Raw genomic sequence first — 13,250 nt, forward strand, 5'->3', positions numbered from 1 at the left:
GAGAGCTAGGAGATGGTGTCACTGGATATATTTTTTTTATCCATATCTCCAAAAGAGAGAGAGAGGGGTAGCATCTTGCTTTATGGTACCTTTATTTGTTCCATTTGTGTATGTTTTGTCAGTAAATATTCATGTTGAGTGTTACGGGTTAAGCATGTTTGACAATAATCTCTTTACCAAGTCCCCTCTGTCAACCCACTGTTAAATCTGGGAGCTTTAATCATCACGTCTTTCATTGGGCAATGGAAGAATTACAATCTTTTTAACTTTCCTAAAGCCAAACCATAACGCTTTGTATCAGATGCCTGTAGAGATTAGAGACCTTCTAGTGAGTGACCTTACCATATGCTCAGGTCTTGTGTGACCTTGTGTGTCATTGCTAAATCCCTGAGTCGCCACTGCTGAGGCCTTAGTCCCCCGTGCCCTGTCTCTTAGTAAAACTGGCTTAGCTTAACCCCACATGATAATGAAGGATCGGGATAAGGAGATAAAGAAACAGATATACACATTCAGAAAGACAGACAGACAGGTCCAGTCTTTTCTTTATTGGAACAAGGGTCATCCTCTTTGGCCACCTTAGCCACAAGCAAACAGATGTATTTACGTCTACAGCGTTACAGCAGCACATAAAGCTCAACACTAGCAAAAGTGATGAGTGTTGTGTGTGTTTGTCCAGGTGCTGCTCAGTCCCATGGTATTAATGTGAGCTGACATCTTATAGTAAAGATCTAACTGTTATTTCTGCGGGGGTCAAAAGGAAATGGAACCTTTCAGGGAGCACTGCCACAAATGAATGTTTCTGCACCATTGGATTGTTCAAACTGTCTACATTTGTTATCCTATACAGTACAGAAAATGGTAAAACAGTTACATTGTTTGTATATACAGTAACATAGTTTATCTTATGCCTCTGATGCTAAAATTACATTGTGTAAATAGATTGGGTTGCAGATTCCTTTAATTTGTATCAAAACGGGATTAGTTTAGAAGTAACAGAAATGGGATTTGGCTGCTTGAGAGCCAACCTGGGCGGAAATGAGGACAGAGCGGAGAGCAGAATAGAGTGGACTGTGTATTGTATCAAGGGAACTTAGTCAATTGGGGTCAGAATAACATTTAGCCTAATAGAGATGTGGGTCTGTTTTCTGGAGAGGAAAGTTGAGTCTTTGTTTTTTTACATGCTGGGAGACTTGACTAATGGAAGGACCCCCTTCCTCTCCTCTTCTATTTTGATGGTCATCCACCTCTTTGCCTCGACGGCAGTCTTCCACCTCTCCTCCTTCTCCACTCCTGTAGGCTCACAGGCACCTTCCTCTTCATCTGGGTCTGGGCCTAGGACCCAGTCTATGTGCACAAAATGACAGGTTTAGTGTTTGGCATGTACACATTCCTCATACTGTATAGCAATATAAGGGCAAGCTCATTTCGACACCACTATGAAAAGTATTCAGACCCCTTGACTTTTTCCACATTTTGTTACATTACAGCCTTATTCTAAAATGGATTCAATTATTTTTTTCCCCTCATCAATCTCCACACAATACCCCATAATGACAAAGCAAAAACTGAAATACCTTATTTACATAAGTATTCAGACCCTTTGCTATGAGACTTGAAGCTAGCTAAGGTGCATCCTGTTTCCATTGATCCTTGATTGAAGTCCACCTGTGGTAAATTCAATTGATTGGACATGATTTGGAAAGGCACACACCTGTCTATATAAGGTCCCACAGTTGACAGTGCATTTCAGAGCAAAAAACAAGCCATGAGGTCAAAGGATTTGTCCGTAGAGCTCTGAGACAGGATTGTGTCGAGGCACAGATCTGGGGAAGAGTACCAAAACATTTCTGCAGCATTGTAGGTCCTCCTCCGCTTGGAGTTTGCCAAATGGCACCTAAAGGACTCTCAGACCATGAGAAACAAGATTGAACTATTTGGCCTGAATGCCAAGCCTCCCATCTGGAGGAAACCTGGCACCATCCCTACAGTGTAGCTTGGTGGAGGCAGCATCAACCTTTGGGGATGTTTTTCAGCGGCAGGGACCGGGAGACTATGAACGAAGCAAAGTACAGAGCGCTCAGGACCTCAGACTGGGGTGAAGGTTCACCTTCCAACAGGACAATGACCCTAAGCACACAGCCAAGACAACGCAGGAGTGGCTTCTGGACAAATCTCTGAATGTCCTTGAGTGGCCCAGCCAGAGCCCGGACTTGAACCCGATCAAACATTTCTGGAGAGACCTGAAAATAGCTATGTAGTGACGCTCCCCATCAACCCTAACAGAGCTTGAGAAGATCTGCAGAGAAGAATGGGAGAAACTCCCCAAAAACAGGTGTGCCAGGCTTGTAGCGTCATACAAAAGAAGACTCAAGGCTGTAATCGCTGCCAAAGGCGCTTCAACAAAGGACTGAGTAAAAGATATTAATATTTCTGTAAATGTCATATTGGGGGGGGGGGGTATTGTGTGTAGATTGATGAGGGGGGAAAACAATTTAATCCATTTTAGAATAAGGCAGTAACGTAACAAAATGTGGAAAAGTAAATGGGTCTGAATACTTACCGAATGTGCTGTATGTGTTTGTTTTGACTGTGAAGTAGCCTTAACTAGCCCTCTTAATCCACAGATCCAGCTGACATGCCTTTTCCATGGCTTCTAATTGGCGCTACGAGGTGTGAAGGTCAAAGCTGATCAGTATCAATGGGTGCCACAGTGAAAGGATACTAATCTGATTAGTTCTACCAAAGATGTCTGTCTGTCTAGTATCTGGGTCAGCGAACAGATGTTTGTGATTGGGGGGCACGTGGCAGCGTCATGTAATAAAGGGGATTCTCAAAACATTTGGTTCTAACAATGACTACCAAGCTCTACAACCTAAGGCTCATACTCATAGATGGCAACCCTCACGTACTCTCATGATTAACAGCATGCAGAATACCACAGAGGTCTGACATCCATCAAGATCATTTAAACATGATTAGCAAGAAAATACAGAATTATGGAATTCACCACAATAGAAATAAATATGTTTTATTGTCACGTACACCGGATAGGTGCAGTGAAATGTGCTGTTTCACAGGGGCAGCCATAGTAGTACATCACCCCTGGAGCAAATTAGTGTTAAGTCCCTTGCTCAAGAGCACATCGACAGATTTTTCACCTTATTGGCTCAGGCAATTAAAACAGCGACCTTTGAGTTACTGGCCCAACGCTCTAACCTCTAGGCTACCTGCCGCCCTAAGATCTATGGTGACATTCTCGATGACCAGGGATGCGTCTTTTGACATGTGATCACCCCACTTTACCTGCCAGGTCATGGTACAGATCATTGATCAGGTGTCCTAGGATGCCGTAGCAGGCCACTACTACCACTATCACTCCCATTGTGACATAGAGCACATGAGGAGGCATGTGGAAGGCATCACGGGAGGAGGGTACATAGTCAACAAAGTAGAGATCATCCTCCTTCTCCATGGCCTGTAGAAGCTGCCTTGGGTTATATGTCCTGGGGCGGTTCCAAACCTCTCCCCACTCAGCAGTAGGCTGGGTCTGGACCCCTGGAGGCTCCATGGTACAGTTAGCCATAGTGTTCCGGTCTGTGGGGAATCCATCCACAAATTGAATTAGTAGAAAGGGGAAGTTGATTAAAGGTATATGAGAATGAATTGACCTTGTTGGTTAAAAACACCATCATGGAATGATTCTGGAGGAAAGACTCTTTTACAAAGAAAAGAACAGTGAACCAAACCGTTGGTGTGGCTCATGCCCGGTATATTCTTCATATTAAACGAGCCTTATGGCTGACAAGACAAGCTAGAATAAGGGAGTTAGCAGTATCCTTTTGAAGGCAAAAACTCCCAAAATACAGTACATCTGTTGTGAAGGACAACTTCATTCCCCTAATGAATTTCCCTGAAGTCTGTTGTGATTTAAGGGGTAAGGAACGGATGTGGGGGTGATCTGACAACTTTCTGATTTTCAGAGAATATGTTGCTATTTGTGATGTTGAACTTCAATCAGCCTGGATTTTCAGTTTGAAGGAAAGGATTTGTTCTGACTTCGGTTACAGACAAAGAGGCTTAAAGTGCTATTAATCAGCTCAACTCTTTCATTCACGCTCCAGCCCATCCCACCATTCAGTTGTGCATTCCTCCTTTGTCCAGAAATATCATTGTGTGGCACTGTCCTGTCTTTCCAGAAATCAACTCCCCTCCAGATGTGTCTCAATGAGGTGGGAGAGATGGAATGAAGGAATGAAGAAACAGACACAGGAATGAGACAGTTACTGTAAGATGAAATGTGCAGGTGTCTAAGTACATGTAAAACCCCTTTGAAATTTGCTCATGCAACCAAAGTGCAGAAAAGTTCTCTCAGACAGATGAGACGGAGCAGCTGTATCAGCACTGACTAGAGTACTACATGAGCCACTCTCCCAGTGTAAAAGCAGAACACTCACAACAAAAGCACTAGCAAAGCCTAGAAATGAACCTAAAGCCTTATTTCTCTAGTCTAGTCAGTGAAGAGTTTGCTCACTCAGACTGGGACGACCTCCTCAGGGTTGGGTGCATCCTTGATCTTCCTGCAGAAAACTTGAGACAACAGGAAGTTCCAGAGGACGATAGCTAGGGAGGTGTTGGCAGTGACAATGCCAACCATGATGGGGTGAACCATGCTGTCTGTCTCTGCTGTGTGAGGCTGGCCTGACAGGGAGGACTGAAGCCCCTCTGGTCAGCAGCAGGTAAGTAGCTCTACTGCTCCTGAGCTTTGAGTGAAACTGGACTGAAGGGTCAAGAGTCCCTCCTCTGTGTCTAACTCAATACAAATCTCTGTGTCCATCATAACCTTCAACACCTAGATCTAATTAATCCTCAAGGGTGTTCCCTGTCAGACTAGGATGATGGTTGTGGATGACGCAGGACAGCACGAGTGAATGAGTATGACCATGAGTACACAGGAGGTTGTTGGCACCTTAATTGAGGAAGACAGGCTTGTGGTATTGGCTGGAGCGGGATAGGTGGAATGGTATCGAATTCATCTAACACATGATTTCCATATGTTTGATGCCATTCCATTCACTCTGAACCTGCCATTATAATGAGTTGTCCTCCCCTCAGCAGCCTCCTGTGCATGAGTAGTCGATGACATCCTTTATCTCTGACAGATAATTTATGGTGACAACTCTTTGTCCATATAAATATGATAGATTATAATCCTGGTTTCTGCCAAATCATGATTAGGTGGGAAAGTATTTTTAGATGTGTCAAAAAAGATAGATATCAATTTGGTAGGACATTCTCCATATATATAGGCCAAGCGTTCAATTACTGATTACCAGATCATATAATTGCCAGAGTATAAAGGATACAATCAGAAATCATTTAAAACATATTGAATGATGTGTAATGAACACAAATGTACTTTCCTGCATCACACATATAATCAACAGGCTATGTTGAGCACACAAAGTTAGCAACCAGTAAACAAATCACAAATGTTGACACTAGAATGAGGAAAAGAGAGCAAAATACCTTGCTGGGTTGAGCTGCAAACAAAGAATGGTTTGGTTGAGTTTGCCCTTCAGTCCATTCATTTCCCTGATATAAGGCTGCGTTTGATGCATTTTCCTCTCCTTATGTGAGCAGTAGTAAGGAATCGTCTGGTGTCCATAAGATGACACATCCAGCCGAACAAAGGGAGGGTTCGGGAGAGAGTTCAATCTGCTAAAACCTGGAATCTGCACACAAGATATCTGATTTTTTTTTCACTCCGCAATGTGTGTATGATTTAATCTCTTCCCAATCTGGAGATAAGCTTCAATACTGTAATGCCACAGAGTCAAGACAAGGTCATAGCATTTCCTGTATGAATGTGAGTCAGAAAACCCTTTGTAAAATAACATGTTAGAAATACAGCTAATCATATATAGAAATATATTTATTGATCAGTTTCAAGAGATGCACTACCTGTGTGTAAAACTGTGCTCCAATGGTAGGAGCACTGTGCTGAAGCTGTGGAGGACTGAGCAGTTCCACCAGACAAAACAGGACACACAGAAGCACTAAAAGCAATCTACTCTGAGCAGGACAGCTCTGTAAGGTTAGTCATTTAGGCAGGGTTATCCTTAGGTTTGTCCTCTTCCTCTATCTTCCTATGGAAGGCCTCTGTGAGGATGAAGATCCAGTAGATGACGGTGATGGAGGTGTTGACTACAACGATGCCGATCATGATGGGGTGCATCATGGTTACGGAGTTGTTGGCAGGTTGAGGGAAGGCTAGGTACTGTTTCCACAGCTCTGTGTTAAGCTAAGTTTAGTGTGGGTCCTTCAACCCCATTTTACTATAGCGGTTGCCCTCCCTCTCAGCATGCTGCTAATTCTCTATCCCTCCACAGAGCTGACAGCTGCCTTTCTGTCCCCCCTCTCTGCAGAGCTCACAACTGAAGATGTAAATACATCACACCACACTTAGTGTTCCCCTGATCAGGGTTACAAAAGGGGTTTGTTTGTACTGTTAAGTGGTCCTGTTTAGCTCAGTTGGTAGACTCTAGCAGGAATGTATCCCAAGACCTTTGCCGTTGCAAGAGCCATACATTACCGGGTAGAGCAGGCTAGGCAACCCTGCCCTAGACTTCCGCAGGCACTTCATGTTTTTGATTTAACAAAACTAGAAGACCGGGTGTGTTGAATAATCACTGAACTGCTCAATTAGCTGTTGGTCAGGTATGGTGCCTAGTTGGATCAAAATCCTGCAGTATCTGCGGAACTCCAGGAAAAGTGTTGTGTACCCATGCAGTAGAGTACGGTGCTTCCAACACCTAGGGTCGTGGGTTCAATTCCCACTGGGGCCCCCCATACATAAAAATGAATGCAGGGCATGACTAAGTTGTCTTGGATAAAAGCATCTGCTAAATTGCATATGTTAAAATTTATTTGTTAAGACAGAGGATAGCAATGTGTTTCAGTGGGAATGAGAAAGCTGAAAAGAACTGGTAAAGTATTTATAATTATATATAACCCTGTTATTCATTTCTCTGATGGCGTTGTCTGCGTGGATTAGCCATCTTGATCCAACACCTCCCTGAGCCATCATGATCCCACATCTGACTGGAATAGAACACAGGCAAGCTTAAGGAAAGCCTACGTACTACCATAATAGCGCTAAGTGACAGCATTGCGACAATACAGAATCATTTTGTTATCTAAGCCTTTATTTCCGCCAAGATAAAATCTATGTGAATATGACACAGCTGAAAAGTCGATTAACAGTCTTCGACAATCAGGTTTCCTGATTTCAGATGCTTATGATCAGATCACTCGGAATACAAAATACAAGTGAATGGGTCACTGAGATTGGGGGGGGTATTGAACCATTGACCATTTAATCATATAGATTCCATGAAAACAATAAATAAATTAACCACAACATGGCTTCAGATGTACTGTAATACAATTATTACACTGCCTTGTCTCAAAAGCTAATAATGACAGGCGAGAGTCAGATCGTTTTAATAAGTGAAAATGGGTATCAGTGATCATGAGTTATGACCTCTGTAGAAAGCTCTTCTAGTGCTGTATAGCAGTTCTCTTGGTGTCCATGCTTACTGTTCCCCCTGCAGTCGTAGTAGTCCGTCAGCGTACTGGAACTGTGTGCCGTTCTCATACTCCAGCATGTCCAGGGCTACCTCACAGCTCTCCTTCACCACGCGCTCTGTGTCTTTCCTGTAGCGCTCCAGGATCTTCATACACTCCTCCTTGCCGATGGATCCGAGGGCCTCGGCACACTCGTGTCTCACCATGGCGTTCTCCCCGTCCAGCTCCAAGGCTGCCTGCAGCTGGGGGATGCTGGCGGGATGCTGGATCTGACCCAGGACGTAGCCAATCTCATGGCGGAACAAGGCACTGCTACACTGAAGACCTGGGTGGCAGGACAACAAAGGGTTGAGTGAGTGTTGGTGTTCGGAGGACGCTGATAGTGGAGGGTTATGCAATGACAATGATTCAGGAAAATAAAATGTTCTTATGCGAATAACAATTATGTGGCTGGTTGAACATTTGGCAGAAAATAAGCCCCTCTGCATGTTATTAATTTGATCCTTTATTGCCAACTGCCATAGACTGCATAGTTTAAGAATGACTGCCAATCTCTCACCATCTCCTAGAGCCAGGACAGCCTCCTCGGTGCCCAGGTTGCGGAGGGCGAACATGGCCCTGTAGCGCTCAAACAGCGGCAGGCTCTCATCCAGGAGCTGTGTCCTTAGCTCAGGGACAGTCTTCCTCTGAGCTGGGGGAGCAGGGTCCACAGAACAGTAAGGGTTTCCATCGGTGACCTCATCTCCTTTATGGTCCCCACCAGATATCAGCCACTCCAGCCGCCTAACAGCCAACTGGCACGTCTCTGCCACCTGGTGGAGAAGGACAGTCATGTCGTAACCACTATTCAGGAACTGTACTGGTCATAGTGAATATGACTAACTGCAAATGCTGTATAATGTTTCATTTCCACATATTCTCTACTTCTATTTCCCTCCAATATCCCTCGTTTTACCATACCTCGATGACTGGGTCCTCTGAGTACTTTTTCAGCAAGTCAAGGACCTTAAGGTTCCCAATAGCTCCTAATGCTTCCCCTAAATAAAAAATAAATAAAAAAATAGTTAACTATTTAGATATGCACTATTATCATCGTTATCTGTGAACATGTTTATCAATAAGGTATGCATGAATGAGAGTGGACTCTAATGAGCTGGCATACTGACCTGCTTCATGCCTGACCATAGGCTCCTGTGTTGTGTCTTTTAGAACAGTCTCTAGCGTGGGTATGGCCCTCTCATCCTGCATTTGCCCCAGGCAGTATGCCAGCTCATGTTTCAACAGAGCAGAGTCATCAACAAAAGCCTGACTGATCCAGTCGATGGCCTCTGGTCCGCCCAGGTTACGCAAGGTGAAAAGAGCTCTGAACCGTGTTGTTAGGTCCTGCTTTGGGTTGACCAGAATCTTGCCGACTGCTGCTACCTCCTGCTCACTTGCCATGCTGAGTATAATGGTGTAGCTACTAGATCTGAAAAGGGAGAGAAGATCAGATACAGTAAGGATGTGAATGAACTGAATATGTAGCTAGCTAACTTTCAGACATATCTGTTAATAAACACTGAATCCAATTCATAAAATATTTTCCTTACAAGGCTAGACAGCTGCGTTGTTGGTTTACATTAGCTAGGAGTCTCAGGCTTGCCATTATCATGACTACAATTCCATACCATTGGGTTCTCGAGAGCTAGTCTCAGGCAAGCAGCCTAGTTAGCATCACAGTTACAAAACAAGCAGAGAAAGGGGTAACTGCAATCCAATATGCCGACCGAAGTTTGGGCGTGTGGAAAGGAGTGGGTGTGTCGAAGGGAAAGTAGTGGGCGTGTGGAAAGGTTGAGCGTTTTTCTTCCCTTTCATACCAGGCACTGCCGTACATTGAGCTACAATATCACAAGAGTTTGGACTCGGAGTCCGAGTCATTTTTCACTGTTAGTTTACAAATAACTGTACATTTTCAGTTATAAAACTGATGATTGTTGGTTTTTGATTCAAAGTATTGATGATGGGTATACTGTTGCTTCATGTGATGTATGCATGTGCTTACTGTGACTGTCACCCTGATATTGGCTACTCGGTAGCTATTTCCGCGCCGTTGCCGGACAGTCTTGTCAAGTGGGAGCAAAGGGCACTGTGTCCCGGTGTTGTTACCTATCATGCCCTCGCCATTGAGTAGTAGACTGTATGTATCAAGGTGACATCTATACTGAATAAAAATATAAAACGTCACATGCAACAATTTCAAAGATTTTACTGAGTTACAGTTCATATATTTCAATTAACTGTTTTCTTTCTATGGATTTCACATAACTGGGCAGGGGCACAGCCATGGGTAGGCCTGGGGGGCATAGGCCCACCCACTTGGGAGCCAGGCACAGCAAATATGAATTAGTTTTTACCCACAAAAGGTTTTTTAATACAGACAAAAATGCCCTCCCAGGCCAACCCATGGCTGCACCCCTGACCAGTCATGTGAAATCCATAGATTAGGACCTAATGAATTTATTTACATTTACTGATTTCCATCTATGACCTGTAACTCTAAAATCTTCAAAATGTTTGCATTCATAGTTTTTTTCAGAACATTATTATTATTATATTCAACCCAAGGGCACAATGGCCACTGGCCGGAAAAGGCATGGGCATTACGGCCACAAAAGGGGGATGCCACCGGGAAATTTGATGCATTATCAAGTGCTTGTCAAATTGTGAATGAGAGACTGATGAAGTGTGTAGCCTGCACAAAAAAAAACAAAGCAGAGCTCATGCCTTTCAATGGTACTTCTTTCAAATCATTAGTTGCATTATCCAGCCTTAGAATGTATTAAAAATCAAAACATATAACCCAACGTTTGTATCACAACTAAAGTTGCATAAATAACTCTAAATTAAGTATATAGGAGGACTGGCTTCTTTAACCACATCAACACAGAATAGATGCATGTGCGCACTCCCTCAGAAATCGTTTTAGAAAAATAAAATAGAACGGATATTTTCTCCATGTACAATTGTATTGTTTATACTAAAGATGCAGGAATGACCACATTCAGCAACACACCGAATTGCAGCATTCATGCAGTAACCAATGGGGTGCTCGAGGGGGGGAGTTCATGAAGGAACCAATTTTTTACAGAGAGAATGCACTGGGAGGTATTTTGTCAACATGTACTTAGGCATATTAAAACACTTCCGTTTTTTCCAATCACGAGTATCACCTGTCAATTTAAGGATAAGATTTCGGCACACCCCTAGACTGCGGTCCAAACACTTAAGATACACCCTCGCCATCTTGGCAAGGTCCAGCCCTCGTTTTCAGTCGGCTTTGCGAGTGTACAATTATGTTCACTCAGAGGTCTGAAACTCCACATATTTCAATTCGCGATGATTGTACATCCGCTAAGAAAAGGATGCGAAAACTTAACATCAATAGAGTAGAATAGATCAAATAAGTCAACATACAAGTGTAAGTAAAAACAAATGTAAATAAGTTAGAAATTGTGCTACTAATGCACATGACAGCACAAACGTCTCGTAAAAAGTAAATATGTTTTTGTTTGGTTATCTTTTGAAAATTTTAGAAATTAAAAAATGTTCCTTCTTCAGAAGTTCCAGCTAGGCAGGCTAACGTTAGTTAGCTAATTAATTTGCACGCTATCATACAGTAGGCGTATATTAATAATTTGATATTTTAAATAAGTAGACATGCACTCTTATTTGCCTGTAGCGCATTTAAAGCACCCACAAGCTACCTGTGGCTAAAACACAATCATCGCGGGATGAACGCGTGACGAATTTCCGGCCAAGGGCTGGTCTATTTAAAAATCATTACTTCCTCGCCCTGCAAGTGTATACTCGTCAGACGTCATCAGAAGTGTCCACTTAATTTGAGAACGGAGGGGATAGGTTGTGTCTTTTCAGTGTTTGGTCCGCAACCATCGTTTTTGGGCTATACATTTGAGTTAGACATGGCAACTCTGGCTGCTACCCATACTCGAACTAGCAACCTAACGTTCGCTAACTAGTAAAGATGTTTGATAACATAGCTGGCTAGCTTGCTAATATAATGACTCTCATATCCAAGCTGAACCTTGCTTAATAAAATACTTAGAATTCATAAACAGCTCAAAGATGGACTGACAATTCCAGTAAATCATACTCACTTCGCCTACTTTTCTGTAACAGTTCGCTACAATCAGCACTTGATCTTTTCCACATGGATAAGTTCCTCAGTCGCTGTGCGTGACCGAGAAACACTACAACCTTATACTTCCGGGGTACAGTTTAGTTTACCGTCTGGATACTGAAAAAAAATATATAATGTAAAGTAAAAAATTATTATAATCACTCACATCGGTAATCCATGTTTTAATTTTATTGGAAAGTATTGAAGAGGTAATTATCTAGTAGGTCTATCTCAGAAGAATAATGCATTGTATCAAGTATGGGTAACTGCATAGGTGTGTGTGTCTGAAAGTCCTTGGTATATTCTTTATATATACACATTTGTGTTCCACAAGGTAATTTTTGTATTGATTTGTTGTTTATTAAAAAATGTAAATAAAGTGTGTGTCTGAAAGCTGACGTGTCAACAGAAGTGGGAGGATCAACCGCGAAATGCGTTACACCAGCACTCTGTAATTGGTTAGATATTTTTGATTGAAGCGGGTTGTTTTTCCATATCTCAACACGTTTTTATTAGTCAGTTCAAGACGGTGTGAAACAACACTGGGATAGCTAAAAGCCACACTATTCTTGATAGAGAATCATACTGTGCCATTTGAATGATAACAAAACACACAACAAAAATAGAGCTGACAGGGATTATTGAGCAGAGGAGAAAACATTTAAGGAAAGAACTGAATAAGGGGTTGTTTTTTCTAAATTGCTGGAACACAACCATTCCATTGAACTCTGACACACTGACAGAAGTATCATAGGCCACAAATCAGCAGTGTAAGAAAAGGTAAGTCACCAAGTAAAATCCTACTTGAGAAAAAGTCTAAAAGTATTTGGTTTAAAATGTACTTAAGTATCAAAAGTAAAAGTATAAATAATTTAAAATGTCTTATAATAAGCAAAACAGACAACACGGTTTTCTTGTTTTTTTGATTTACGGGTTAGCCAGGGGCACAGTTCAACACTCAGACAAAATTCACAAATAAAGGATTTGTGTTTAGTGAGTCTGCCAGATCAGAGGCAGTAGGGATGTCCAGGGATGTTCTCTTGATAAGTGTGGGAAGTAGACAATTTTCCTGTCCTGCTAACCATTTAAAATGTAACGAGTACTTTTGGGTGTCAGAGAAAATGTAAGTAGTAATAAGTACATTATTTTCTTTATGAATGTAAGGGTTAAAACTGTCAGAAATATAAATGGTAAAGTGCAGATACCCCCAAAAAACCACTGCTAATCAGATCTATCTCAGGAAAACCTTTACACAGCCGTCGTGTTGTCTGAAAACTTAATGATGGTGTTGGAGTTGTGAGCGGACACGCAGTAGTGGGTGAACATGGAGTACAGGAAGGGACTAAGCACGGCTGCTCGAGGTTCGACTGTCTGCTGCCCTGGAACCTTAAACCACAAAGTCTCCATCTGCCTCTCCCGCTCCAGGTCCGGCGCCCAATCCAGCGGTGGATCCTTCATCTGCTCCTAGGATGGAGCCACAGTCTGC

General features: G+C 42.6%; 1 protein-coding gene and 1 long non-coding RNA gene across 2 annotated transcripts; both read right to left on the minus strand.

The window, feature by feature from the left end:
- Positions 1-502: 502 nt before the first annotated feature.
- LOC110521519 lies at positions 503-5,913 on the minus strand. Its single transcript, XR_002473154.2, has 2 exons — positions 5,527-5,913; positions 503-1,344 (listed from the first exon to the last, which is right to left on the minus strand). It is a non-coding gene; the product is annotated as an uncharacterized LOC110521519 (long non-coding RNA).
- A 1,274-nt stretch (positions 5,914-7,187) lies between these two features.
- LOC110521518 (deoxyhypusine hydroxylase) lies at positions 7,188-11,860 on the minus strand. The gene is made up of 5 exons (XM_021599119.2): positions 11,742-11,860; positions 8,754-9,055; positions 8,548-8,624; positions 8,147-8,399; positions 7,188-7,912 (listed from the first exon to the last, which is right to left on the minus strand). Exons 2-5 carry the CDS (start codon positions 9,025-9,027, stop codon positions 7,596-7,598), a joined length of 921 nt encoding a protein of 306 aa, XP_021454794.2. The 5' UTR covers positions 9,028-9,055; positions 11,742-11,860; the 3' UTR covers positions 7,188-7,595.
- Between the last annotated feature and the right edge of the window lie 1,390 nt (positions 11,861-13,250).

The sequence above is a fragment of the Oncorhynchus mykiss genome, chromosome 30, assembly GCF_013265735.2.
Source record: "Oncorhynchus mykiss isolate Arlee chromosome 30, USDA_OmykA_1.1, whole genome shotgun sequence".
NCBI classification, from domain to species: domain Eukaryota; kingdom Metazoa; phylum Chordata; class Actinopteri; order Salmoniformes; family Salmonidae; genus Oncorhynchus; species Oncorhynchus mykiss.

Excerpts from the sequence above, each read along its gene's own strand:
- LOC110521518 (XM_021599119.2), bottom strand. The coding sequence starts at position 9,027 with ATGGCAAGTGAGCAGGAGGTAGCAGCAGTCGGCAAGATTCTGGTCAAC. Across the intron at positions 8,625-8,753 it reads TATGGTCAGGCATGAAGCAG|GGGAAGCATTAGGAGCTATT; the intron begins GTCAGTATGCCA and ends TTTTTTATTTAG. Across the intron at positions 8,400-8,547 it reads CAGAGGACCCAGTCATCGAG|GTGGCAGAGACGTGCCAGTT; the intron begins GTATGGTAAAAC and ends CTTCTCCACCAG.